This window comes from Setaria viridis, chromosome 5, assembly GCF_005286985.2.
Source record: "Setaria viridis chromosome 5, Setaria_viridis_v4.0, whole genome shotgun sequence".
NCBI classification, from domain to species: Eukaryota; Viridiplantae; Streptophyta; class Magnoliopsida; order Poales; family Poaceae; genus Setaria; species Setaria viridis.
This window is the reverse complement of record NC_048267.2, coordinates 3,404,916-3,431,829: the sequence shown is the minus strand read 5'-3', so window position 1 is coordinate 3,431,829 and position 26,914 is coordinate 3,404,916. Positions and strand designations below refer to the sequence as shown.

Below are 26,914 nucleotides of genomic sequence, written 5' to 3'. Positions count from 1 at the left end.
GGAAGGATGGTTCCCAATTTAGAAGGAGTGGCGCTGGTGGATCATCCGCCCGTTGAGACCCTGTTGGCCATGCTGCTCCTACGCTTCTGTTTCAGATTTTGTGCAAAGAAATCCCCCGGCTTTTATCACTCGTTCGTGGCTTCTAATCTGCTCGTCAAACAAATCATCTTAGCTCACGATAATTCAGCTACAAAATGGTTTCACCCAAACAAGAATAGAATAAACAGATGCTCCAACTCCAAATCATTCAGGTGCTGCATATAGTCTCACATGTCATTGATAAATAAAGTGATACAATATGACAGAAAATTTTGTCCTAAAAGCCACTACAAGAGCACGCTGCAATGTCGTTATGTTACGTGACCAAATGAAAGTTGAAAGACAAAGATTCCAGCTTATACGAGCTATTCAACGACACCTCAGCAGCTAATTGCTAGTCAGTCTGTCAGATGTAGATGTAATATGCCACCCATAAGCTGCTCCCAATGTGGGCGCGCACCGTGGTGCTCCGATTGGTCCAGGCAGCAACAGGAGATGGAACTGCAGGCATCAGCTGATAGCCAAGATGCACGGCACCCAGCAAGTACACGCCAGTGGCCACCCGCTGCTCCGTGGTTCTGTCTCCCATGCTTGGCCGCGGGGAACCTGCTGGGTTCAGCTGCTCAAGTTCCAGACCTGATGTAGTACAAGACATCAAGGTTCGCCATTTGTAGCAGCAAAGCTCCGTGTGCCATGCCTCCCATGGCTTGTATGCTGTGTGGATCCATCTGGCCAACCCTGTACACATTCTGAGTAGGTTTGGCGCGGCTTCTGGTGGTAATTGCAGTGCCGAGACCCGGGACGTCGTCCATGTTGATATCAATGTGCCTTCGGCATTGTCCCATGTCCATCCCCTGGAGCACCGCTGACGCCTAGCACATTGTTCCGAGGAACAGGAATGGAGACGGGTCCGAGAAACAAATAAGCAGTAGGCAGAACTTCCCCGTGTCATGTCTCATGACTCCTGTTCATTTGGCCGTTCTCGGCTTATTAATCCACATGATTGAAACACTGCAAAGTCAGAATTCAGCTGCAGTAATGCCTATGGTACAATGATACAATGATTTAATGCCTATGGTTCGAACCAAGGAGAAATAAAAATATATATAGCTGCGGGATCCAGATGCTCTTGTTTTCAACGCTACTACTCACAGTTCCAATAATGAATGGCATGCTTATCTGTATGCAGCTGTATGCATCATACAGTACTCCCGTCTGTATTAGTATATATGTAGCACAAGATGACAAGACGAGGCGCAGCTTCGTCGCTCAAAGCAACACCAGTCATCAGCTAGTTAGTCAGCACCGCCGCACAAGAAGCTCCGCTAGCTCTAGCTCGCCTGGAGACGATGGAGACCGCCGTTGTTAGCGCCACCCTGGGCGCCGCGGGTATCCTCCTCCAGAAGCTCGGCAAGGTCGCCGCTGACCACTGGACGTCGCTCGGCGGCGTGCGGCACGAGATCCAGGAGCTCAAGGACGACCTCGTGACCTTGACCGCCTGCCTCTGCGACCTCGACAGCGCCGGCGACCACACGCGGAGCGAACTGGTGCGTCATGACACTAAGTCAGACTGCAGTTTTGGCTTGCCTCCTTTGGATTTTCATTTGAATCGGTAGCTCTAATAGCTTAACCTTTGCACGATAGCAAAGATTTTTTTTTTCCATCGTTTCTAGGAGCCGCCGGAATTAGGAAAGCATGGTTTTTTGGGGTTTTCAGGGAACCTGATTTCTTTATATTATATGAACAAGAAACAAAAGGAGACATAAAAGGGGAAGGGAAGAGGGATCGTTGGGATTCCCTTTATTGCAACTATTCTTTTTAACTTGCAAGAAGATGCACTATTGATGACTATTGACTAGTCAAAGCATGCATCTTATGTGGAGAGAAAAGAGGGGCACGAAAAAGATAGTATGATGTAAGAACTAAGAACCTTTGAGACTTGCTTGCTTTCCTTCTTAAATGACAGTGCAGTGCACCTACAAACATTTCGAGAGAAAAAAGATAGCATGGCCCGCATCTAAGTGAGGGAGAGAGGTCACACAATCCACAATCCAGGATACCAAACAACAATTAGCTTTTAGACCTCTAGTTTTCCGCAATCCATAGTCCACTATCTAGGTTTTCAAAATCCAAAGCTAAAAAATAGAGCCGAAGAAGACGATGAGGAGATGAGGAAAAGTGGTCAATAAAACACAGCTTGGCTTCATTTACCCGAAGAAAATTCTACACAACACCACCGAAAATCCAATCCCGTACCCAATAGGTGCAGTATGTGTGTCCCATCTTGAGCCCATACACGCACCTAATTTACATATGTCAGGACTAGAGAATTATTCTGAAGAGTAAGAAATCAAGAAAATAGTTGAGATTGACAAGATAACCATGGCATCCATCAGAGGGATACTGTATATGCTTAGATTTGCAACAATGCTGTATACATATATTTGGTTTTTCTCATTTGCCTGGCCTTGCTCGTAGTTAAGTTTTAGACAAAGCTCGCCCGGCTAGCCTGGACAGGTAAAGAAGCAAAGGGCTACAAACAACAGACGCCACATATAATTTGCATCCAAGCATATGCAACCTCCTTTTGTTCTATTATCACCGTAACAACTCAAGTGCGTGTTTCTTGCATTAACGCGTTCAGGCCTGCAGCTCACAACATGTGTCTTTCATTTGCTTCGCTTTCGTGGCCTTCCCCTACTCCCCTAGGTCAAGTAATGAAACAAGTTCATAGCGCAACTCGCACTAGCCCTATAGCCAACATGGCTAGGAACATCTCAGGTGCTACCACGTTACCAAACAAGGTAGCACATAAAACGAAAGCAAAAATATGGTTAGGTAGGTAGATGATGCAGTTATCTATATCCATATAAAATTTGAGTTCGAACAAATACTTACGCAAGGAGAACATAGAAGAGATATGACCACTTGAATATAGTTCAGGCTGCGGATCAGACAAAAACTAGAAAATATTTGTGGCTCTGGTTACCATATTGAGTTGCAACCATTTCAACCTAAAATCTTGAATTGACATATTACAGAAGTAACGAAACTTGAATTGATGTCTGCAGACAACGGCTTGGATGAACCAAGTGAGGGAGATAGGTTATGATGCAGATGACTGCATCGACATTTTCACCCACCAACTGAAGATCAAGACCAAGTACCCAAGAGACAGCCAAGGCTGTGTTGTTCTGGCAAACCACATACACAAGATTGTCAACCTCTTAAGAACACGGAGTGTTCGAAAGGAGTTGGCCACAAATATCCAGAGACTCAGATCCCGTGCACAAAGAGTGAGCGAAAGGAGACTGATGTACAAGCTGGATGCAACCGAGGCTAATCTTAGGCCGCTGAGCATGCTCGGCTCCACCTATACTGATGTGGATCGGCGACTTCCTGCCCTCCATGGTGACGAGTCACGGCTGGTCGGGATGGGTCCTAACACAGAAGAACTCATCGAAAAACTGAACAAAGGCGGCAATCATCTTCGGGTTATCTCAATTGTCGGCTATGGTGGCCTAGGCAAGACCACCCTAGCTTGGACTGCTTACAGCAGTTGGGACGTCCCTGGTGTTAAAAGCCGTGCTTTTGTATCAGTGTCCCAGACCTATGATCGCAAGTCACTCCTCAAATCCATATTGAAGGACATTGTTCCAAAACCTGTCAGCAAAGAAGGGAGCGACAGAAAGGAGGAAGGTCCCCTCAAAGACATTGAAAGTTGGGATCTGTTGAAGCTCATTGACATGTCAAGAAAACATTTGGAAAATAAAAAGTTAGTATCTTCCTCTCTTCCTTATACAAAAATAAATTTAGGAGATCAACTTGAACTATGTTTCAGATACTGAGCTGGGTTCATTCGAACATTGTTACCAAGCTTTCAAAAGGCATTGAACTAAGGTTCAGGAATTTTGTTTAAACCAGATTTTAAAAATACCATTGCTAGTTTCTTTCAAAAATAGTTGAATTATGTTTCATATATTATTATCTGCTTTAAAAATGTTGGGAGGATATAAACATTCACCTTAGAGTTTCCGTACAACTACCCATCTCATGAAACTGCACCGGAAATTATTGTCTTTGAACCCACTGTATTCCCCCTTTTTTTCGTCACGCTAACAACCCACTGTATACTTGGTAACGTAACCAGTCACCATAGATGACTGCTGAAACCTATGGGTATTCTTACAGGTAATTTTAGTACATTTACAAAAGGTTATATGACAAAAAAAATGATTTTATTCTCAAATGTCCATATATGATATTAGAGTTGTATCCATTGGATAGAACCAAAATTCATGTCAAATAAGGTGTGAATTAAACTAATTGTCACATGTAATGTTGCTAAGTGAATCACAAACTTCTACAAGGAGCACCACTCAAGCAAACCCGTTACAACTTTTAATTAATTGCAACAAGTGAGAAAAAGGTTTCTTTCATGTCCTGCATATAAACCAGTCTTTCTTATAGGGCATATAAATCACACAGAAGTTATAAATAACTTTAAACTATCTTCCCATCAAGTTTTATTTTTATGCACTAAGGAAGAAAAATTCCTTGAAAACACAACATTCTCGAAATAGATGAGAACTGTTGAATTCAATAGTAATTAAAGACGTGGTATTGAAGATGGAATAAGTATAATTGTGGGCAATATCGCAATGAGAGATTTATGTTTCCTGATAGAAAAAGTTATTATTTCTATATTTTTGAGTTTTGTACTTCAATGATGTACAGTTATAATTTTTTGTAATTGAGAAGAAAAAAATGCTATTTGTTTCATACTGAAATAAGATGATAATCCTAGAATCAAATTTTAATTTCTAGCAGGTTTTAGTTCCTGGTGTATACTGAAAGAAATCCTTGATGTTTAGGTACTTGGTCATTCTTGATGATGTATGGAGCTCGACAGCATGGGAATGCTTGAGGAGCGCTTTCCCTGATGATGGAAAAGGAAGCAGAATAGTAGTTACCACACGTATTGACGAGGTTGCTCGAAGTTGCTCACCGTCTGATGGCGTCCATAGAATGAAGATCTTAGGGGAAAAAGATTCCAAGAAGTTATTATTCAAGACAGTGTTCAGGACAGAGCAATGGCCGTCCACCAAATATGATGACTATGAGGAAGTCTGTGATGAAATCTTGAAGAAATGTGGTGGTCTGCCTCTGGCCATAGTAAGTATTGGAGGAATGCTAGCTCAAAGGAGAAATGAGCCAGTGGCAAAATGGCAAGCAGTAATTAATAGGCTACCTTCTGAGTTGGAGGCAAACTCAACTCTAGAGGGAATGGCAAGGATTCTATCCCTTGGCTACAACGATTTGCCATACCATCTGAAAGCTTGTTTCTTGTACCTGAGTGTTTTCCCAGAGGATCATGAGATCAGAAGAGGACCCTTGGTCAGAAGATGGACAGCGGAAGGCTTCATCAGTGCAAGGCATGGTTTGAGCATGAACGAGATTGCTCAGAGTTGTTTCGATGGATTCACTAGTAGAGGCGTTGTCATTCCTGAACAGCTTGCTAGCAGTGGCGAGGTCAGGAGCTTCAAGGTTCATGACATAATGCTGGAAGTCATCACCTCCAAATCTGTCCGAGAGAATTTCATTTCATTCCTTGGGAATCCCCAGCACAACACAGAAGACTATGGCCAGATTCGCCGGCTTTCCATCCAGCCTGGCAACACCAACAAAGATTTCTCCCTAAGCTTATTATCACATGTTCGTTCTTTGACAATCATGCGCAGCACCGAGAAACCAGTGGCCATCACTTTCAAGAACCTGACACTTTTGAGGGTGTTAGATCTTGAAGGATGCAGGTGGTTAAAAAATGAAGATTTAGTGGACATCTGCAAACTGTCTCTATTGAGGTATCTAAGCATTAGAGACACAGAGATATCACAATTGCCAGTCATGATAGGAAAACTGAAAGGATTAGTGACACTGGACGTGAAGCAAACTTCAGTGAAAGATTTACCCAAGAGCATTACACAGCTCCAAAATCTGAATCATCTACTAGCAGGTGGATATACGCACTACACAAGATCACACAGTGTGAAGCATTTTGACTACAAGACAGCTATGATAATACCACCTGACTTTAGCAAAATGACAGCTCTTCAGAGGATTTCTTTTATTGACGTCGAAAGAAGCCCCCATGCACTGCGTGAGGTGGAAAAACTGACACAATTAACCAGACTTTGTGTTATGCAGATGAATCATGACGCAACATGGGAGCCCTTTGGCCACTCCTTGAGTAAGTTGAGTAGCTCTCTGCGCTATCTCTCAATCATGCAATATGCAAAGAGACCTAATCAACTTGGCTTCTTGCACCACCTAAAGTCACCCCCTCAACTCCTTCAGAGCCTGCACTTGATGGGAAGCCTAAGGGTGCTACCTAAATGGTTTTTATCCCTCCAGAACTTAGGTACCCTAACACTCCGAGAGACCTACTTAAAACAGAAGACGATACGAGTTGTGCTAGGGAAGCTTCCCAGCCTTGTCTCTCTCAAGCTGTACCGCCTTTCGTACACAGGGAGAAAACTAATATTTGAAAAAGGCAGTTTTCTCAATCTGAAGCAACTAGTTGTAGATTACATAGAGGCACTTCATGAGATTACCTTCCAGCAGGGGGGAGCACCTCTTCTGGAGAGGTTCTCACTGGCCTTAGGTTCGCGTAAACAACAAATTGTCGGAATTGAGAACCTCAAACAGTTGAGGAAAGTGGAGCTGTATGGTGATATTAACGATGAAGAGGTGAAGGAATTGACAAAACTGGTCAGTAGTAAGCATCCAACAAACCCCCCAAAAGTTACCAGAGAAGATCAATTTACAGAGACCTAGCAAAGAAGCATCTCACTTTTTATTATTGTTATTATTAAGTAGCTCGGTCGGTCAAGTTGATTTTGTAATTTTATTTTAACCCTGATGGATGTTCGCAAACAATTCGATCACGTTCCCTCAGTAAAAATGTGTACACCATGGGCCCATTTGGATTTGTAATGAAGGAACAGAAATTTGATTCCATCAAGTAGACTACAACTCGGATTCTAAGGAACTGAATTGTGTAAGAATTTGGTTCAAATGTAATTTTCATCTTTGGGGTATATGTATTTTGTTCTTGTACGAATCAAAATACAAAATATATTTCGATATCCAGATCTGGAATCCCCAAGTGGTATCTCTGGCTTTGTGTTATCCAAATTACAAACTGTGGACCCACAAAACACCTATGCTTGTTTCAATAAAAAAAATGGGGGTTGAGAGTCCGGTACTTCAATGTAGATTATGGGGTACCACAATTGTGCTGAGAAGGCGAGGGAAGGATGGTCGCGCTTCATTCCTCTATGCCTACTAACTTTTGAAGTAATAATGCTTAGGGCAGACACAATGTATGAAAAAGGTAACCTTAAGAGCAACTCCAAAAGCTCCCTTAAAATTGCCCTTAGAGGAAAAACAAACAAAACTTACCTTCAACAGCTCCCCAATCCTTCCCATAAAAATACGCAGACGCTAAAAATACCTCCGTCGCTCCGCATATATGCGGGGGTCCGGTCCTTCCCCAATAGCTGGAGGACGATGAGCGCGCCGTTGATCGTGCCGATGGGCTTGTACATCCCCAGCAGGACGGACACGGCGGCCTCCCCGAGCACAATGGCCTGGTGAGGACCTTGCGCGCGCCGTCCACGAGCTCGCAGTCCGCGCGAACGTTCTGGTCGACGGGGATCAGCTTGGAAGCGGTGAGGAGCTGCGCCACTGTGCCGGCTGTGACGATGGGCCCAACATCGAGCTCCATGAGCGTGCCACGGTTGGAGGCGAGGATGGAGCGCACCCAGTACAGGGGGTCGGTGTCAAAGGCCGCGTAGCGGATGCCGTAGAGCGACAGGTGGCTGCAGACGAGGAAGACGGACACGGACAGCCCCGTGTAGAGCGCGCGGCGGTGGAACGGCACCATCCTGTTCGGGCGTCGCACCGCCGGCATCAGCGTTGCCAGCGGCCAAACCAGGTCCAGCGCCGAGGAACCGTGCGCCATGAGCTTGATTAGGTACGCTGGCGGCGGGCGCATCGAGGGCAACATGGACCTCACCGGGTGGCGCGGCCGGCTCCGGCTGGCGTGCGCCAGCAGCCCTGAGCTGCTCTGGGTTGCCGGAGGAAGAAGAAGAAAGAATGAGACAGGGAAAGAGCAAGAAGGCGTCGGGCTGGGCCCAATTTCGATGACGTGGCCTATTTTGAAATATTGGTGGCCAGTTATTAGCGATCTGTTGTGGGTTGGTATGTTTTTAGGGGAAAAACTTTTTGAAAGAGCACCCAATACATAGTTTTGGGGAAGAACTTTTTGGGAAACTCTTGGAGTTGCTCTAAGGCAATGATTACATATGTGAAATGAGCAGATACATTGTTCGAGTAAGCCATAGCTTACGGTGCACCGTAGGCTTATGGTCGACCACAAGCAACAAGAAAATATCTTTTTCTCTCTCCGTGCTGCGTTCCCCTCATCCATCCTCCTCTGCTAGCGGTTGCCACCGACTGCGCACCACTGGAACCTCACCGGATGGGAAGATGGTTGCTGCCGCTGCCGCTACCGAATGTTGCTGCACGGAGCTCGTCCTTGTCGGATTTGGCTGCAGCTAGGTGACCTCACCTCCTATCACCATCGGAAACTCCAAATCAGGAACCAGAGAGAAACACGAAGAAGCTGATGGTGCCCACCGCTGGCTACTGGTTTTGCTGGATTTGGAAGAGAAGACGACCAGAGAAAGAGGGGCGAGCGGCGGCGCGCGATGCGACGAGAGAGGGAGTGAGAGGTGCGGGACGAGAGAACCTGAGAGGGAGGGCATCGGTGGGCAGGTGGGCTAGGCCTTTTTTATTAGGAAGTGGGCCCCACCTAAATGCTAACTTTGACCACAACCATTCTGAGGGTAGCTGTAACAAATGCCAACTTTTTTGTGGACCTCAGCTTAATGCTATCTTCAACTTTTACCACTGCCCTTGCCCTTAGCAACACTTACAAGGTGAGAACTGCACCAAACTACGAATGCAGTTGTCATTAATGAGGTTGCCTCTTCAGTACTTCAACTTGCCTCAGTTCTTCTTTGCACCAAAGAAGCTCTTCCACTAGTTCAGTCACTCCAGTGTTAAATTGATTTATTTTCCAAAAAAAAAATATTAAATTGATTTGACCTCATGAGGAGGATCCTTCTATACTCGCCTTTCTGCAGAGATCCCTGACGAGAAATTTGTTGACAATATGCCATTCTTCAGTAACAGACATAAGAAAATGTCTACAGAGCATCTATACTTGCAGTTTCCAGTTTGTTACAGTAGCTAAAGAAACAGGATTTGCTGTCCATGCAGATGAGGACATTGATGAAATAGATCATCAATCTCTTAAGAGCATTGAAAGTCAGAAACAAGCTTGCCGCAGAGATTCAGAGCATGTATCCATTTATCAGTTTGAAGATTACACGTGGGGAACCGATACTGAAGGTCTTTGGTATGGGAGCAAGTCTGAACTTGTCAAGCTCAAAGCTCTGTGAGGAGACACTCATGGATACGGGCAATTGTGAACTCTGCTCGGATGGGATGGAAGACACAGTGCGTCAGTTATTAACCAGCATTTGGAGGGCTTCTATCTGGAACCACCCTGGACCACTATCTACCCTAGTGCTCAAGAAGGTCTTAGCTTGGCGTTCCAGCAAGATGGTTATTGTTGGAAATTTTCGTTATCAATTGAGCATATGAAAAAATTGAAGTGGAATCTTAATATGCAGATAACTGATTCAACTATGTTAACGACGAACTCGCATGGTTGGATACCGTTTTTGACAATTGCAAATCGTAGTAAAGCGGATACATGTCAGTGCAGATACAAACATACAGGGGAAAACTGTAAAGGGGGGATTGAAAAAAAAAAAGAGGAGAGAGCGCTGCAACGGGTCGGCTTTACCTCGGTGGAAGACGAAGTGGAGAGGAGGCCGGCTCGACATCTATGGTCTCTCCCAGTGCGGCCTGCGACGATGGCTGTCGAGGGGAAGGCCGGCGGAGGATCGGCTTGCCGGCGCAGCCACATCACCGTCCTCGCGTGGCCCTTCGCCGCCCTCGCTGGGGGCTTCGTAACCCCATGCTTGGACGATCCGAGAAGGATTCGGGCGGTGAGGGCAAGCAGGCGCCGGCGAGCGCAGCGACCTTGCAACGGCAGTGCTGTTGCGGTGGCTCGTCTGAGCGGCGGTGATGCTGCTGAGTGCTAACTGCACAAGTGCGCCGCCGCCGCTCTGCTTGGTGGGCTTGTGCCCGTGAAGTGTGGGACTCGTGGGCTCATTTGTGGCCGCAAGTCACAGGAGCCCACGAATCTTGTGCAGTTCGATTCGCTTTGTAAACAAAACCTCGCGCGGACTGCGAAGCGATGATGGACGGCCGAGACTACAGAATGTCAGAATGCAAGAACATCCACGTAGAGTTGTGGAAATTTTTGGAGTGCAAAACTGAATAAAAAAAGAGAGGTGCTTTTAAAACTACAGTCGCAATTTAGTTAATTTATAGGATCGTGCGTTGCTACAGGTAACAAAACATTTATATTTCAATATAAAGCATTCAATAAGATAATAATAATGTGAAAAATTCTACAACACATGTTGGGTACAAACACTCAAAAATTAATACAACCATATCATAAAGTACGTTACATCGTATCCCACGAACCTCTTAAGTTGCATCAAGTTTAGTAACATTTAATTACTAATTAAAATATAGTGAATAAAAAGGCTAATTGATCTGGAAAAATCTAACACATAGGACCTGGGCAAATGTTCAGGACTCATTTAGAATGGAGGAATATAAAATAGAGAGATGGGAAGAAATATAGTAACAAAAAAATGGGATGAGAAAACAGAGTTTCATCCATGACATTAAGCGAACGGTACGAGACGAGCTCCTTGAGATGGTTTGTCAGGGCCTCGCCGTCAAGATCTATACGTCGCACGCCATAATTGAGAGTACAGTTCTGAAGCACAGGGGATGCATGGATGAAAGAGAAGCCACACTCAACAACAAGGCTGCATTGGGCACGAAAATGCGTTGGTTGGCGGCGAGCCTCATAAAGGTGGACAAGGGATGGAGCATCTGCAACGCGGAGAGAGTTGAAACCAAATTCCTCAAACACCAGCTCCTCAGTTGCACGCTGCAGAGCTGGAGGGTTGAACATGGGCTCCACCAGTAACAAGGATGAGTTGTTAGGATCCACCTGCAGCGAGCTGCGTACAACCCGCTCCCAAACCTCCCTCTGCACCTCAGTATTGATAAGATAATCACGATCAATGGGACGCTTCACTGTCATGCCAGTCGCGTCGACGTCGTCCGCCTGCAGCTGATCAGCCACAAGCCATTTCTTGGCATTGCCAACAGGGGGTTTGGCCATGCAGTTGGGGACAACAGCGATTGGATCCTTGTCCCCGCCTAAGCCAGCCTTGAGAAGGCCGCCCCCGTCGTCTATCACCACCACACGCCTGATCCAGCTGCCATTGTATATCCCTCTCCTGTCTCCTAGTCCAGCCTCTTTTGAGGTAGAGGAATCACCAAGAGATCCATTCAAATTTAGGAGGGGTCCTCTACACAAATGAAGAAGATGCAAATAAACATGATGGAAACGGTAGATTGCTTGCACAAAACCATAGAAAGGATCTGCATAACTTAGCATCAGACATGATAAAGACACAAATACAACTAGGGTGAAGGTTGGTCTGGATTATTAGATTTAAAAGCAATTTAGTGCATGCAACATTGGATCTAGAAGATAAATTAGACATCTATAACAAGCATGTGGCGATGGTACAAAATAGTCACGTGAGTTATCTTGAATTAGCAAAGTGGACCAATAGCATTGAGTTATTTCCAGATCTCAGGTGACTGGGATCATGGAAATGCATAATCTGGAACCGGATTTAGGTATCGAGGTTAGAGTTTTGGGGTGGGGATTTACCTCGTGCCGACGGCTCTACAAGGGTCGTCAGAGACGAAGGCCGGCCGGCGTGCGGGACGGCAAGGGGCGCCACCCGCCGCGGTAATGGAGAACCGCGGGTGGGGGATCAAGGCCGCCGGGGGGCCTCACTCGTCTCTGTGGTTAGCGTGGCGGCAGGATCCGCCGGAGGAGGAGAGAGGCGCTGGGAGCCCGCCGGACTCGAAGAAGAGGGCGGCGACGCGCAGAAGTGTAGCACGAGGAAGGGAGGAAGCGCGCCGGCGTCCGGCGAGAGCAGAAGGATGGTGAGGTGAGAGCTAGCGAGCTGGGGGTACGGGGAGGTGGCAAAAGACTGAGCCGAGGTTTTGGGTTTAGCGCAGGTTTCAGGTTCGGCCAGCTTTCTTTACTGCTTATTCCTCGAAAAGAAGGCTTTCAGCTTTCCTAATTTTTTTAGTAGCTTGAAAAATAATGCCCGGCCTCTCTGTAAATTGAGGACCTATATAAGCAATGGAATAGCATATTTTTAAAATAGATGGCCAAAATGTGTCCGAATTGAGATGACTTCTTCAAATTAGATAGTTATAACATCATCTTTGTTACTCGATCATGATCAATCTCTAGTTGCATCACTAGGGCTATAAACTTGGTGGAGGCTAAATAGTTATATTAAAGTTCAATTTGGTGGTGTTGGTTTATCTAATCGGCTCTCGTAAAAGGAACCCTAGAGAAGAAAAGAGCCATCTAAATGTATGAATGAACATTATGTTTTTTTCAAAACTACCGGAAAGAGCGCTGCGAAATCATTTAAGGAGAAGAAGAAATTCAGGTTTTACTTAGGTTCTTATTACAAGATAACTAGTGGACTCACTCATACTTAGCAAGGAAACTAACATAGAAAACAAATTACAACACGGTCGGTCCACCAACTGCTTGTTGTCTGACAGCAATTTCCTCCTTGATCAACCAAAACACAAGCATCGCCATCTTTATCTTTCCTTCAAAAGTCTGAACATTAATGTACCATAATGAAATTTATGTGATTATATGATATGATTCCGATACAATATGGATTACACCAAGGTTCTTAAAAAATTTTCACCTAGGTTTATAAGAGTGTATGTGTTGTGTGGGTGGGGGGGGGGGGGGGGGGGGGGGGGGGTTGCACACTTGCACTACAAAATAAAAAAAATAGTATTTTCTTAGCTGGGTTTGTCTCTCATGCCCCTCCATGGGAAGGAAACTGTATAGGTGAGGAAAGTTAGTTTTCAATTTTATTCGGCGCTGGCCATTCGGCTGAATTGAGACGCCTCGAATTCTACTGCCACGACATGCCTCCATGATACAGAATGGATATACGTTGTTTGTGGTTTAAGCTCTCAAAGTGAGCATCTGGATCTTTATACTTTTCACGTGTTTTACTCTAAGTTCAAATATTTGTGAACATGGATTTTTTGCTTGGAAGGAACCACTTGAAAGGTTTAAGGACCCAAATACTTAGTACCAGAGTTTGTGGATCTAGATGATGGGAAAAAAACAAAAAGCCTTTGCTAAATTCTTCCCCCATAAAAATTATTTTCCTCTATATTTTCTGTTTATCTTCTTAGTTTTAAATAGTTACACACTTGGAGTGCAAATGTGCAATCTTGGTCTCTTGGATGCGCAGGGGCAGGGTAGATAAAGAACAAAGGCAAAGTCAGAGGGGAAAGCTCGTCTTGGTCATCATCCGAGCTACTAGAAAACTGCGGCAGGTCGAGCCTAACGACTGTGAGCTTACTAAAATATATGTGGGCTAATACACCTGGATTAGACTCGTTTAAACAGCAAACCGAGCTTAATTAGGAGTGAAATGCAAGACCTAACGGTCAAGAGAAGACAAAAAAAAGGAAGGAACTCGATCATTTTCAGTATCAGTTATGCTAACACTTTCCTACAAGGTAAGGGTCGTGGTTTCCCACTGTTTCACACTTCCATTTTTTAAAAAAAAAAGAAAGAAAGAAAAAATAACGCCGTACCTGAAACACGGTTAGCGTTTTACCTGCTCCCAGGAAAAATGCAAACAAGTCCAGGGTCCCAGCTCTCTTAAAATTCTCAATATCTGAATGTCAACACGACCCCAACCATCTACTCCAAAAATGGATGAATGAAATAAAATACTGTGTAAGAAATAGGGTGCCTTTGTTGCTTTCCGTCACTAAACAAGTATACAGCGTGAACTTTGGACAGTGAGATTCCTTGCTGAGCGCCTGAGCTGGATATAATAGTCTATGAATACTGATCCCCAGTCTCGTCTCGGTCAGGTCGACGCGACGCAAGACCACGCCTTCTCCAAAACAGAAGAAAATAACAAGAAATATGATGCTTGATTGCTTGTTGCTCCGTCACTAGCTACTCACTAAACTAGTGAGAGTGCCAGCAGCCAGTAGGAACTAGGAAGAGAGCAGCCATGTGTGGTAGCAGAGTTATTCAATCTTGAAGTCTTAACTATGAGCAATCATCCTATAAGTAACGCGCCCAAATGATGGGCTGACGCCGCGACGAGCACTCTGGCAAGCGCAAGCCAGCCATGGAGGCTGCCGTGGTGAGCTCCACCGAGGGCGTCCTGCGGATCCTCCTCGGCAAGCTCGGCGCCGTCCTCGCCGAGAAGTACGTGCTGCTCAGCGGCGTCGGCCGGGAGATCCAGGAGCTCAAGGAGGACCTCGAGATCATGAACGCCTGCCTCCGCGACCTCGCCGCCGGCAGCGAATACCACCACAGCGAGCAGGTGATGATTCAGTATTCTTTTTTCATAATGCAATAGAACTCCTGCAGTCTTTACTTTCGAAAGGCATTGTGCCAATAACTATTGCATCGTATAATACTAGGTTGATTGATCACACAGCTCTTGATGTCAATAGAAAATTAAGCTACATCACGACAGTTTAATTTGATGGAAAACATTTTAAGTACAAATTCTATTTCTGAGCTTTCATGCATGATTGACGAAAATTTACGTCACTATTTGTCCCCGAAGCTGGACATGTAGCCTGAATACTCTCTTCGTCTTCATCAAGATGCTGCAGTACTGCAGTAGCATATAGGGTTAGAACCGGTGTGTTCCTTTGAATATGACCTACATAAGATTCCATTGGTGTTTAGTTAAAAGGGAAAAGTCCTATTTCCACCATCCAACTATAGCAAAAGTCTGATTTTCAACCCACAACTACAAAACCGGATAGGGAGGGCCATCCAACTGTCAAAACCGGGCAAATTTGGTCATTTGAGTGGTTTCGAGGGTGGTTTTGCATTTTCTAGAAATTTAAAAAGTTTTGGTTTAATCAAAAAATTCATAACTAATTCATTTCAAATCTGATTTTTCAACCCACAACTACAAAACCGGATAGGGAGGGCATCCAACTATCAAAACTGGGCAAATTTGGTCATTTGAGTGGTTTCGAGAGTGGTTTTGCATTTTCTAGAAATTTAAAAAGTTTTGGTTTAATTAAAAAAATTCATAACTAATTCATTTAAAATCCAAAAAATATGAAGTTGGTACTAAAAATTTTCTAAAAAATGTAGACTATTTGTTGGTACTATATTTGGAGTTGTTTACATCATATTTGTTACTATTTCAGTATTTTATTGCTCATAATAAAACACAAGGAACATGAACAACTAAAGTTCAAATAATGCCAAAAAGAACACCAACATATCGGTTACATTTCCAAAAAAAATTTGGCACCCATTTGATATTTTTATAATTTGAAATGAATTAGTTATTAATTTTTTAATTAAATCTTAACCTTTTAAATTTCTAGAAAATGCAAAACCACTCTTGAAACCACCCGAAGGGCCAAATTTGCTTGGTTCTTACAATTGGATGGCCCTCCAGTCCAATTTTGTAGTTGTGGGTTGAAAATTGGACTTCTACCATAATTGAAGGGTGAAAATAGGACTTTTTTCTAGTTAAAGTCCACATCATTTCTACAAAGGCCTAAAGCGTGGCATAACAAAACCACATCTACTAACAAATGTTCTTTAGAATGGTTCCTAATCTGTTTAGGTGACTCAATATACTCCAGCGATGTATTTCAAACTTTTACTTTAATTTATTATACGCCACCCAATGGCCAAGTGTCTCGTTCTTTTCCATAGAAATCCAAATGAAAGTACCCTTCAAAAATACTAATATTCTTTTTTCATGATAAATCTAGAAACAAAAAGATTATGTTGTAAATATATATTGTTCTTTTAGTTATTAATGGTTGAAGCTAAAGAAATTTGACTTTGAACAAACCTAAATTTGTTTTATATTTGAAGTCTAGGATAGTATATATTTCTAAGTCGAGGGAGTATTTACATTCCTAAATTCTTGAGTAAATTAATTAAGTAAATAATGTGATGCTGATGCAAGCTTAAGAAGCAAAATTCATCATAAATTTGCATTAATATATTGGTAAATGAAAAGTTTATGTAATTTGACTTAAAAATTTTGGTAATATGAGTTCAAGCTAAAAGTTTGATTTCAATTCAATTGACGCCAAATTTTCAACCTAAAAAGGGGTATAAAAGCTGTGTCACCTAATATGCAAAATGCATAAGTTTTTTAATTACAAATTCTCAGACTGTGGAAAGAAATTCATGTGCCTTCAACAAAAGAAAATGTATGAAGCTGCACCATCTGATTTGCAAAAATCACATATGTCTATTGGAAAGTCATAATGTCAAAGTCATTTGTTCGTGGCCGCTAAATTGAAAGGATTTTACATATATTTACCGATTTACGATCACGGTCGCAACCGTGATACTTGTAAAGTCCCTTTTTGAGGTCCATCATCACCTACCCAAAATTACCTATGTCACATGTGACATGTAGGCCCATTAGCACCGAAAACCAAATACACCTCCTGAACAACACATGTTTTCTCTTTTCCCTCAAAGAAGGCAATTCCAGTGCTTCACCCCTTAGTACTATGTACTTCACCCAAAAAGCCCACCAAACAGTGTCAAAATTCAACCGCAAATATAGACAGATGGGAGGACAATATATGTTCATAGATAAAATTTGGAGTTGAACGAAATGCGGTACCAGGAAAAAAAAACAAAAATAAAATTGGCACACAAATTGATGGGTGCCCATATGATGCACCACCGCATCTATTCATATGTCAATTTGTCTTTTTTTTCTTCCTTGAATGGAATTTTGTACTCCAAATTTTATATGGGCATACATCTATTCATATGTCAATTTGTCTTTTTTTTCTTCCTTGAACGGAATTTTGTACTCCAAATTTTATATGGGCATGACTGCATGAGTGTGCAGTTTATTCATTCATATTTTGGTTAAATTTTTATATTTTTTGTTTTTGTTGAATTTTTATATTTTTTAGTAAGTGAGTGAGTACTGTCATACATCCATACCGGATTTCAAGTTGTCGAGTGTCTCCCTCCTCTGCCTTTGAGTCAATACCGTGGGCTCAAATACGAGGAGGTTCGCATGGCAGTGGCTTAAAGTTAGAGGAGTCTCCTCCCTCTGGTTTTCTCTTGTAGTTCTTTTTTGTCCTCTCCCTCTCCTAACCTCGTCAGAGATGGCATCCAGTAGCCTAGACTCAGATGCCACTTGCCGCCCCCCGGACTTCGATAGTGACACTTCCTCCGTAGAGGTGATAATGGATCATGGCTTTTATGACTCCTACAATTCAGAATCATATAATATTATGATCCAACTCTTATTAAACTTGATCCTTAAATTTGCTACGCCAAACTTATTAAACTTGATCCTTAAATTTGCTACGCCAAATCAGAGAGGACCCTTCTACCACCCCTATTCCTCCAATCTCTTCTCCGTCGGGATCTCATTGTCACTGCGGGCAGAGGGCCGAGGGAGATGGCATCCAGCAGCCCCGCGGCCAGGGAGGAACCATCTCCTCATCTGATTTGACTGAACAGATCGATAACTCATCTCATCTGTGATCTGGTTTTCTGTCAATTTTTGGTTTGTTCCTCCTCCACCTCCGGTATCAATTTACCTTCTGTCAGCTCGAGTGTTTCGCTCTGCTGTGAAGTTTACACTTGAAATTCTTAATTTATTTTCTTTCTTGGCTGTGGTTTGATTGAACCAAACATTACAATGAATTTTTATACCGTGACCTCGCTGAACCAAAGCATATGTCCAGTTGCCCATTTCCTTTCCATTTCATAAGTATATTTTTACACCCATGCCTTATAATGGACCAAATGCTTGATTAGTTCTTGCTCCCCCCGTCCCAAATTACTATTTGTTTTGACTTCTCTGGATACATCACTTTTATTATGTATCTAGACACAAGTATATATTTAGGTTCATATCAAAAGGTGTTTATCTAGAAAAATCAAAATAAATAATAATTTAGGATGGAGGGAGTATACCAAAGCAGTACCCAAATTCTTATACTGTAGCTTATGATCTTTCCTTGACAGTTTGCATCCAAGGTACTCAATTTACGTCTCACTGGAATGCCTGTTGATGTAAATGCCTTTTTATTTTGTAGACAGCGACATGGATGAAACAAGTCAGGGAGGTGGCTTATGATGCGGAGGACTGTATTGACATCTTCTGGTATCACAACGGCCACCGGCATTGTAACCATAATCCCATTTCGGGCTGGCTACGCAAGATAATTCACCCCCTGAAGACATTGAGAGCTATGCACAACCTGGCCATCGAGATCCGAGAACTCAAAGCCCGTGCGCTGAAAGTGAGCGAGCGGAGGCTGAGGTACAGGGTGGAAGCAGCATTTGGAGGTGCAAGTGATGCATATGCAGCTGGCCGTTCTTCTCCTGAACATAATCATCTTGAGCGCCAGTTGGCTGGACTCAACATCGATGAATGCCGGCTCGTAGGGGTGGCCGAGAAGACCGAATCAGTCATCAAGTTGCTAGAGGATGGTAACTCGGCTCATCTCAAAGTTGTCCCCATTGTTGGTTTTGGTGGCCTGGGCAAGACAACTCTTGCAGTGACGGTTTACAAGAGCCCAACAATGAAGGGGATCCAGACTCGGGCATTCCTAACAGTGTCCCAGCATTACGATCTTCGCATACTACTAGAATCTTTATTGAGGCAGCTCATCCTAATATCCTTGATAGATCTAACCTGCTCTAGGGAAGAAACCTTTAAAGATCCCCTCAGAGGCATTGAAACCTGGCACATATCTGAAATCATTGGAAGATGCAGAACCCATTTGAAGGACAAAAGGTACTTCCTGGTAATATCAAGAAATATAAGTTTCAAATACATGTTTATTATCCTAGCTCTCCCTCATTTAAGAATAGTTGCAGTTGTGAGTTGATTTTTTGTTCAGAAACTTGGTATCTTCCTTTCTTCCTTCCACCAAGTATCTCTATTAATATTGATAATGTACAAACAATAATAACGAGAATACTCCTATAAAAAATATGCCACTAATTTATTCCTTGTTCCATCTGTATGTAACTTGTATAAAGCTAAAAGGGCATACTTTGGACAGTACGGATATGTGCCTCTCTTTTTTTCCTTTGTTGATGCTGTTTTAATTTTCTTGTTCCATTTTTCATGATTAGTTTTCTTATGGCGAACACAAAACAATGATGTAGTTTGATCTTCAGGTGTTTGCCTAAGTGAATCTGTCATAGAAAATAATTGCAAATTCTTAAAGCGGAGTTGTTAATATTAGCTGAGACAAATAAGCACCATCTAGGAGAAAAATATCAAATTCATGATAGGTGAGGGCAAACCTTCTATTCGATTTAATCTTTTAGGATGATATTGATTTTCCCAATCTAACATTTATGCTTTTAAGATTTCTGATATTTTCTTAAATGGAACACTGAATCAAATCCCTAGGTGTTGCTCGATTAATTCTAATTGCAAAGGTTTGACGTTGATTGGAAGTTTTGCACATCTGTATTTAGCTCATTCCTAGGTGGAATATTGTACAAAGCTAATATTGCAGTACCCTTTGATTGGATCAAGCTTATCCTACTATGTTCCCCATTCCAATTACATGTATGCCATTTTAGAATGATCATCCAGTGAGATTTTAAAACCACACCCACCATAAAAGAATAGATTTGCCTCCATAGAATATATATTGGTGGATATGTTATAAAAAAAAAGTGAGTCCATGACATTTGTGAGTATGTTCATCCATCATATCGTTAGATGATATAATTGTAAAAGGGGTGTACTACTTGAAAATTGCTGCAATTGTTCTTCTTTTGGAGAAAGATGAAGTCAAATCACTTGGTAAGAATTTTACTTGTTATTTGTTAGCTTGTTTGATAAGCATTGCTTTTCAACCATAGGTACTTAATTGTTCTGGATGATCTGTGGAGTCCAAAGGATTGGGCAAACTTGAAGGTGGCTTTTCCTGATAATGACAAACAAAGTAGAATATTAATTACTACACGGAATCAGTATGTTGCTGAAAGTTGCTGCTCTGATCCCCATGATCTTATTTACAACATGGAGCCTCTACCCTTTGAAGAATCTAAGAAGCTATTCTATAAGAAAGTGTTTAAATTGGATAGGTGTCCTCCAGTATATCATGATTTGGAGGTAATCTCTGACAACATACTGAAAAAATGCAGTGGTTTGCCTCTAGCCATAGTTAGCATCGGAGGAATGCTAGCTCGAACGAAAAATAAGACAAGGGCAGAATGGGAAAAGGTGTGTGATAGATTGGGTTCTGGGTTAGAAACAAGTGCCACAATGGGAGGAATGAGAAGGATACTCTCTCTTGGCTACCATGATTTGCCCTACAGTTTGAAGGCTTGCTTCTTATATCTGAGTGTTTTCCCTGAGGACTACGAGATCAAGAGAGGAGCCCTAGTTAGACGATGGGCAGCTGAAGGTTTCATCAGTGGAATGCACGAAACAAATTTGGAGGAGGTTGCAGCGAAGTATCTTGATGAATTCGTGAGTAGAAGCATTGTTACACCAACCCGCATTGCTAGCACTGGTTTGGTAAGGAGCTGTAGGGTTCATGACATAATGCTGGAAGTTATCACCTCCAAATCCATCCAAGAAAACTTCATCTCGTTTGTGGGGAAGCAACAGTACAGCACAACAGGGCATGACAAGATCCGGCGACTTTCAATCCAGGCCGATGGAAATTGCAGCCATAAAGAGCAAGAGAATCACAACACAAACTTTTCCCATGCCCGTTCTCTGTTAATTCTGCGCTGCAGCGAGAAGCCATTTCCCATCAGCTTTACTCACCTTAAACTGCTGAGGGTGCTAGACCTCGAAGGTTGTTGGTGGCTGAGTAATGAAGACTTGAAGGAGATCTGTAAAATGTCTCTCCTGAGGTACCTCTGCCTTAGAAGAACAAATGTTTCGCAGCTGCCAAAGCTAGCAGGGAGACTGAAAGAACTGGTGACTTTGGATGTGAGGGAAACTTCCATTAGGGAATTACCTGAAACTGCTACTCAGCTGGGAAATCTGAAGCATCTATTTGGCGGCAGGTATAGACACTATACCAGGATCAGTCGAGTCAAGCTTTTTGAGCCACATGAAGCCCTGATGATACCGCGTGGCTTGAAGAAGATGAAATCCATTCAAAAGATTGCCCATGTAGACATTGCATCCAGCTCCCACGTGATGCAAGAGTTGGGTGCGCTGTCCGAATTAACCAAGCTTTGTGCTATAAACTCTGAGTATGGAGGAGAAAAATGGAAGCCTTTTGCTGCCTCGTTGAACATGCTGTGCAAGTCCCTTAGGCACCTGTCCATCATCCACTGGCGCAACAAGGATATGGGACTTGAAATCTTTCTGGAGCTAAATTCACCACCCATCTTCCTTGAACAGCTCTACTTGTGGGGCAGGTTAAGCGTCCTGCCTCCATGGATTTTATCCCTCAGCTACTTAATTGAGCTATCGCTCCGGGAGAATTTTTTTGATGGGGAACTGTTGAGGCAACTGGGGAAGCTTCCAAGTCTTGTATCTCTCAAACTCTACCATGAATCATTCGTGGGAACAACGCTCTGCTTCGAACAAAATCTATTTCCCAGGTTGAAGCAGCTGATTGTAGACAATGCCCCAAACCTCGATGAGCTCAGATTTGATGGAGGTGCCCCTAATCTGGAGATGCTCACGCTGGCTTTTGAAAGAGAGCCTGCAAAAGGTATTTTCGGCATTGAGAACCTCCCAAGACTCAAGGAGGTTGAGTTCTTCGGCGCAATTATTTTTGATTCCCTAGTGGAGGGAATGATAGCTGAGGCCAAGATACATCCTAACAGACCAAGAGTTTATAGAGAAAATTGCTAGTGTGTACAGTAACTTTTTGTGCTCGTCCCAAGAGATTTGATATGTTGCCGTAGCAGCTTCTTGTGTTGCGGTTTTGTTTCTGCCAAAAAACTGCCATTCGACTACCTTAGCCCGGTTATATGTATGGCTTTGGTCTTTCAGTGTTATTGTTCTTCCTCAGGCACATCTGCAAGTGTACTGATCCGAGACAGCCTGTTTTGTAGCTTCAGTCATATGGAATTACATTCGTGATCCTGCTCACAGGTTAACGGTGCCGTCATGGTGGATGAGGCTTGAGGACCATGAAGACGACCAAGATATCAAATGGCTTGCTACGCCTATACGCTCGAGGATAGGTGTCGTTCAGCACATGGACTACTTATCATCAGCCAGATCTCTCTGTCCACTGGAGTACGCAGTTACCTTACTGTTATGCAGTTTCTCGTACCTTGTAAGTTGGTCTGTCGTTCGTGGTGGTGGTGGTTCGAAAGGCCTTTGGCTCCCCTATGCGTCTGAACCATCGCTCGGATTTCGTATCCGTCTTGTTTTATCCGGCAATTTGCCTGGTGGACAGTGGACACTATGGCAATTTGCCTGGAACCGTAGCTGTGAGTTCGTGTCTGGCTTTCTGCTTGTAATACTGTTGCTTTAACAATGCACCGTATGATTTATGAACCACGCTGTCTGTGAGTGAGCATCAAGGATTTGAATTATATTTTGTTGTTTCTGCGAGCGATTATAAAGAATTTTGAATTATATTATTGTTGTTTTGGAGGCGTGGCGATTTATCACTATATCCACAAATGATCCATATTAACAGTACAATACGACCGGGATTAGCTTTTGGAAGCTCACAAGTTCCGATGCCAGCAACAGCAACACGGGCACCAGTTTTCCGACAGGCTAGGAACAGCACACAGACACTGGAGGCCTGCCCTGTTAGGAAGCAAGACAGCAACGACCATACGATACACGATATTATCCAGATAAAACCCGGAGCGACCACGTTTTCTCCTTATTTTACAGCCCAAACCACATTACCACAGCTACCGTTACGTCAGAAGCTCACTGGCTGCTAGATTCCTCCTGCTCGGCTGGCTGATGCTGGTTCAGCACGAAAGCCCCTTCCAGGCTCTTGTGGACCTCAGCTTTGATCTTCTCCTCCTTGCTGCCTCTCTTCAGCTTCATCAGAATGTCAAATTTCGCAAAGTCTTCCACAACCTAGTCAGAGAATAAGTTCCGAACATAAACTTTCAGCTATAAGTCACAACATTAAAAAAACGTGAGCACGAGTGGTTAAATTTGCAGCAGCTAACCTGTGCCTTAGCGCGAACGATCTCAAGAAGTTCATAGGGAAACAGGGAGTTGGACCTCTCCTGGATTGATTTCACAGCATGGTGCGCAGCATCTTTGACCACAGGATCCTCTATAGGCACCTCACGCCAACCAGGCTCATGTCCTCCTGAAATATCCCCTATTAGTACCAGAAGATACAAGTTTTGAAGAATAAACTCAACATGAGATCTAACATACGCAACGGCTTGTTCGCAGGTCATAAGCTAAGTTCTAACATACATGCTGCCATGCAACATACTGAGACTAAAAAGGTTGCCAGCTTTAACATGATGGGAAGACCAACAGACACTTCTCCTAGTGTGACAGTTTACTAAATGTGTGATTAATTGTTCAAGTTAGCAATCAGCTTATGCTGCAGCCAGGAGAAGCGCCAGTTTGCTGGGAGCATCACTAAGCGTGTTCAATTGATTCACTATCGCCGGATCACAAAAGGATAATTAAGGATGCAGTAACTAGTAAGGGGCCCACCAAGATCCAAGATTTGGCAGAGATTGCACAGTTAGATGAACTGACTAATTCGCAATTGAAATTTACGTGCTCTGAACATATAAAAAAGGTGGAAGGCATAAGCCAGCACACTGTGACTAGGGCCCAAGTTAGGGAGGGGCACATGTGTGATTATCAGCTTTCATGACCAGTGATCCAACTGAATATATGTCCAGTGTCAAAAGGACATCCCAGATCTAAGCCTAAACAGAGCAAGAAAAAAAGATCTAAGCCTAAACAGAGCAAGAAAAAACTACTTGAGTAATCAAATCCATTGAGATATGGTACCTACATGCAACCAAGCAAACCAGAGACAGTGGAACAATGCTCGCAGTTTGGCAATCAGTTTGACTCAGTAGCCATGCTAAATTAAGAGAGAAAGAGAAAGACCATCATTTTCAAGAACCCTGTGTATCAGCCTATCTAGACACCTTGTGTATAGAAAAAAAGTTGTCAACCCATCTATCGGTCCATCAAGTTGACCTCTAGGCTATTATTCTTCATGGCTCTCGAAAGCACCTGTGCAAGGCAGACAACTTTACGCGACTGACAGAAATATGTTGCACAACGTGACTCAAACCCCATTGCAATTGAGGTTCCAAACAGTAAAACTCACCCCCAAAATCCCATTAGCAAGTACTAATGCTAAGCTGAATGCCGACTCACTAATTGTACATCTTATCTTCCCAAAGGTGATGCTTGAAATCCCTTGGATAATATCCCGAGCCTAAGTACTTATTCCCCCCATTCCCTAAGGATGACCTAGACAGTAAAAACATTAGTTTTTCAGACAATCAACTGTGACCTAAACTCTGAACAAATACATTAGTGCTAATGCCCGTTATCTTCTTGTTTCAAGACCATAACCCCAGAACTTTCTGGAATATCAAGAGTCTTCCTTTCACATCCATGATCCACAGGATGATTTTTGTTTGCATTGTGTAACACCCAACATGTCAAGTGTGCTGTGAGTTTCTCGGATGTCTTGTAGCATAGAAAACCTTTTCAAACATTTTCCTTTTAATTAATTGAAAGGCAGAGCTCCTACCATTTGCTTCATCAAAATAATAACAAGAGTAAATTTCACCAGCGGTCCTTAAACTTGTCCCGAGTTCTCATCCCGGTACCGGTACTCTCAAAATGCTCATGACGGTCCTTAAAGTTGTCCCAAGCTCTCATCCTGGTCCTTCAACTTGTCCCGAGCTCTCATCCCGGTCCAAATACACATAACAGTCCCTAAACTTGTCCCAAAGCTCTCATCCACTAAAACTTTTGAGTGGGATTTGAACTTGGTTTAAAATCCTCATGTATTTTTTATTAATTTTGAATGGGATCCAAACTTGGTTTCAAATACTCATGAACTTTGGATCAATTTGAGTGGGATTCAAATCCTAAAAGCTCAACTCCCACTCAAATTCAATCCGAAATTCATGAGGAATTGAAACCAAGTTCAAATCCCATTCAAAATTGATTAAAAAAATCATGTGGATTTGAAGTTCAAATCCAACTCAAAGTTTTGGTGGATGAGAGCGGGATAAGTCTAAGGACCACGGATGAGAGCTCCGGACAAGTCTAAGGACCGCTGGTGAAATTTACTCTAATAACAATATTTTAAGTAGAAAAGATCCAGCCTGCCGGACAATGCTTGTCATAACGGTTATTTGGCATCTGTTGGGATTTAGATTTAATGTGCCCACGATCACTCCAAACTAGATCAGCCATCCATAATCCATTCGAATTAAGACATTACCCATGTCCAACTAGCACAACAAGGCATATCTACAAAATATGGCCAACCGCAGCAATAATAGCAAAGGTCACATGAGCGGGAGCGCGCGAACCTTTCTTGGCGCCGAGGTCGGCGTTGGTGAAAGTTGTGGCGTCCCCTTTGTGGACGAAGTCCTGGAGCTCCTTGAAGTCGAGCCATGGCTTGACCCAGACCTTGGCCTCGTACACCTTCTTCTTCCCGGCCTCGATGGCCTCGAGCGTGAGGTGGTGCAACGTGCCGGCCACCACCTGCTCCTTGGCCTCCACCACGCGCACGAACTCCAGCAGCGCATTCTGCAATCGCGCAGATAGATAAGCAAAACCCTCTGATCTCCCCCAAATCAGAAGAGAGCCCCCACCGCACCAATCGACCAAATCGCCGAGCACCCCGAAAAGGGGATGAGGCACCGGGGAAAGTGGGGAAGGAGAGCGCGGCGGTACGGTTGCTACTTGCCTCGCGCTTGTTGTGCTCGTCGACGGCGAAGCGGCCGAGCCCGTCGGATTCGGCGCTGTTGGCGGCGGCGGGGTTCTCCTTCACGCCGCCGAGGACGTGGCCGGCCATGGCTGCCGCTACGATGGCGAGGGGCGCGGAGACGAGGAAGAGGAGCAGGAGGAGGGGGAGCGGAGCGGGGGCGGCGGCGAGTCGCGTCGCGGCAACGCGCATGCTCTGGCGGAGAAGTGCTTGCGATTTGCTTCGATTTTGCTTCGTGGCGGGGGGTTTGCTCTGCGTAACGGGCGGGGAAAGGGAAGGGGTGGGGTGGGGAGGACTCGCTGAATCGCCGCCCGGTCGGTCGGTTGGGTTTGGACCTTTGGGGACTCGATGGAGGTCGGGGGCGGTTGCGGGACACGTGACGGGACGCGTGGAGGCTACGCACGGAGACGGCACGGCACGGGGGGCGGTTGCTTAGGATGGAAGCGACGAATCACACTCTTCTTGTTGGGGGTTGGGTTGGGCTAGGCTCTGGGGGGAGAAAAGGCTAAGCTGGCTGCGTGTGTGTGTGCGCGCATCAGGGGGTGCTCAAGTCCGGTAACCTGGCCCAGGTACGTCTGCAATACAAACGGGCCGGGAACATCTTTTATCC

At 43.9% G+C, this 26,914-nt stretch overlaps 4 protein-coding genes and 1 long non-coding RNA gene across 5 annotated transcripts; 2 read left to right on the top strand and 3 right to left on the bottom strand.

Moving 5' to 3' along the window:
• Positions 1 to 220: 220 nt before the first annotated feature.
• Positions 221 to 10,351, bottom strand: LOC117856028 (uncharacterized). Its single transcript, XR_004640604.2, has 2 exons — positions 9,980 to 10,351; positions 221 to 1,583 (listed from the first exon to the last, which is right to left on the bottom strand). It is a non-coding gene; the product is annotated as an uncharacterized lncRNA (long non-coding RNA).
• On the top strand, positions 1,389 to 7,213 carry LOC117856025 (disease resistance protein Pik-2). The gene is made up of 3 exons (XM_034738429.2): positions 1,389 to 1,586; positions 3,111 to 3,814; positions 4,914 to 7,213. The coding sequence occupies exons 1-3, from the start codon at positions 1,389 to 1,391 to the stop codon at positions 6,874 to 6,876; spliced, it is 2,865 nt and encodes a 954-aa protein (XP_034594320.1). The 3' UTR covers positions 6,877 to 7,213.
• A 487-nt stretch (positions 10,352 to 10,838) lies between the features above and the next one.
• Positions 10,839 to 12,967, bottom strand: LOC117854598 (actin-related protein 6-like). Its single transcript, XM_072293530.1, has 2 exons — positions 12,891 to 12,967; positions 10,839 to 11,636 (listed from the first exon to the last, which is right to left on the bottom strand). The coding sequence occupies exons 1-2, from the start codon at positions 12,965 to 12,967 to the stop codon at positions 10,847 to 10,849; spliced, it is 867 nt and encodes a 288-aa protein (XP_072149631.1). The 3' UTR covers positions 10,839 to 10,846.
• A 1,395-nt stretch (positions 12,968 to 14,362) lies between these two features.
• Positions 14,363 to 22,924, top strand: LOC117858829 (disease resistance protein Pik-2). The gene is made up of 3 exons (XM_034741966.2): positions 14,363 to 14,744; positions 18,490 to 19,193; positions 20,282 to 22,924. Exons 1-3 carry the CDS (start codon positions 14,547 to 14,549, stop codon positions 22,242 to 22,244), a joined length of 2,865 nt encoding a protein of 954 aa, XP_034597857.1. The 5' UTR covers positions 14,363 to 14,546; the 3' UTR covers positions 22,245 to 22,924.
• Positions 22,925 to 23,036: 112 nt separating this feature from the next.
• LOC117858830 (cysteine proteinase inhibitor 12) lies at positions 23,037 to 26,590 on the bottom strand. Its single transcript, XM_034741967.2, has 4 exons — positions 26,287 to 26,590; positions 25,907 to 26,126; positions 23,540 to 23,685; positions 23,037 to 23,444 (listed from the first exon to the last, which is right to left on the bottom strand). The coding sequence occupies exons 1-4, from the start codon at positions 26,494 to 26,496 to the stop codon at positions 23,289 to 23,291; spliced, it is 732 nt and encodes a 243-aa protein (XP_034597858.1). The 5' UTR covers positions 26,497 to 26,590; the 3' UTR covers positions 23,037 to 23,288.
• Between the last annotated feature and the right edge of the window lie 324 nt (positions 26,591 to 26,914).

What these genes read in the sequence shown, in the direction of transcription:
- LOC117856025 (XM_034738429.2), top strand. Translation starts at nt 1,389, where the DNA reads ATGGAGACCGCCGTTGTTAGCGCCACCCTGGGCGCCGCGGGTATCCTC. An exon ending in ACCACACGCGGAGCGAACTG is followed by an intron (nt 1,587 to 3,110) that starts GTGCGTCATGAC and finishes TGATGTCTGCAG; the next exon opens with ACAACGGCTTGGATGAACCA. An exon ending in AAACATTTGGAAAATAAAAA is followed by an intron (nt 3,815 to 4,913) that starts GTTAGTATCTTC and finishes CTTGATGTTTAG; the next exon opens with GTACTTGGTCATTCTTGATG.
- LOC117854598 (XM_072293530.1), bottom strand. Translation starts at nt 12,967, where the DNA reads ATGGCGATGCTTGTGTTTTGGTTGATCAAGGAGGAAATTGCTGTCAGA. An exon ending in GTTGGTGGACCGACCGTGTT is followed by an intron (nt 11,637 to 12,890) that starts GTAATTTGTTTT and finishes TCATTTGTGTAG; the next exon opens with AGGACCCCTCCTAAATTTGA.
- LOC117858829 (XM_034741966.2), top strand. Translation starts at nt 14,547, where the DNA reads ATGGAGGCTGCCGTGGTGAGCTCCACCGAGGGCGTCCTGCGGATCCTC. An exon ending in AATACCACCACAGCGAGCAG is followed by an intron (nt 14,745 to 18,489) that starts GTGATGATTCAG and finishes TTTATTTTGTAG; the next exon opens with ACAGCGACATGGATGAAACA. An exon ending in ACCCATTTGAAGGACAAAAG is followed by an intron (nt 19,194 to 20,281) that starts GTACTTCCTGGT and finishes TTTCAACCATAG; the next exon opens with GTACTTAATTGTTCTGGATG.
- LOC117858830 (XM_034741967.2), bottom strand. Translation starts at nt 26,496, where the DNA reads ATGCGCGTTGCCGCGACGCGACTCGCCGCCGCCCCCGCTCCGCTCCCC. An exon ending in ACGAGCACAACAAGCGCGAG is followed by an intron (nt 26,127 to 26,286) that starts GCAAGTAGCAAC and finishes GCGCGATTGCAG; the next exon opens with AATGCGCTGCTGGAGTTCGT. An exon ending in CGACCTCGGCGCCAAGAAAG is followed by an intron (nt 23,686 to 25,906) that starts GTTCGCGCGCTC and finishes GGGATATTTCAG; the next exon opens with GAGGACATGAGCCTGGTTGG.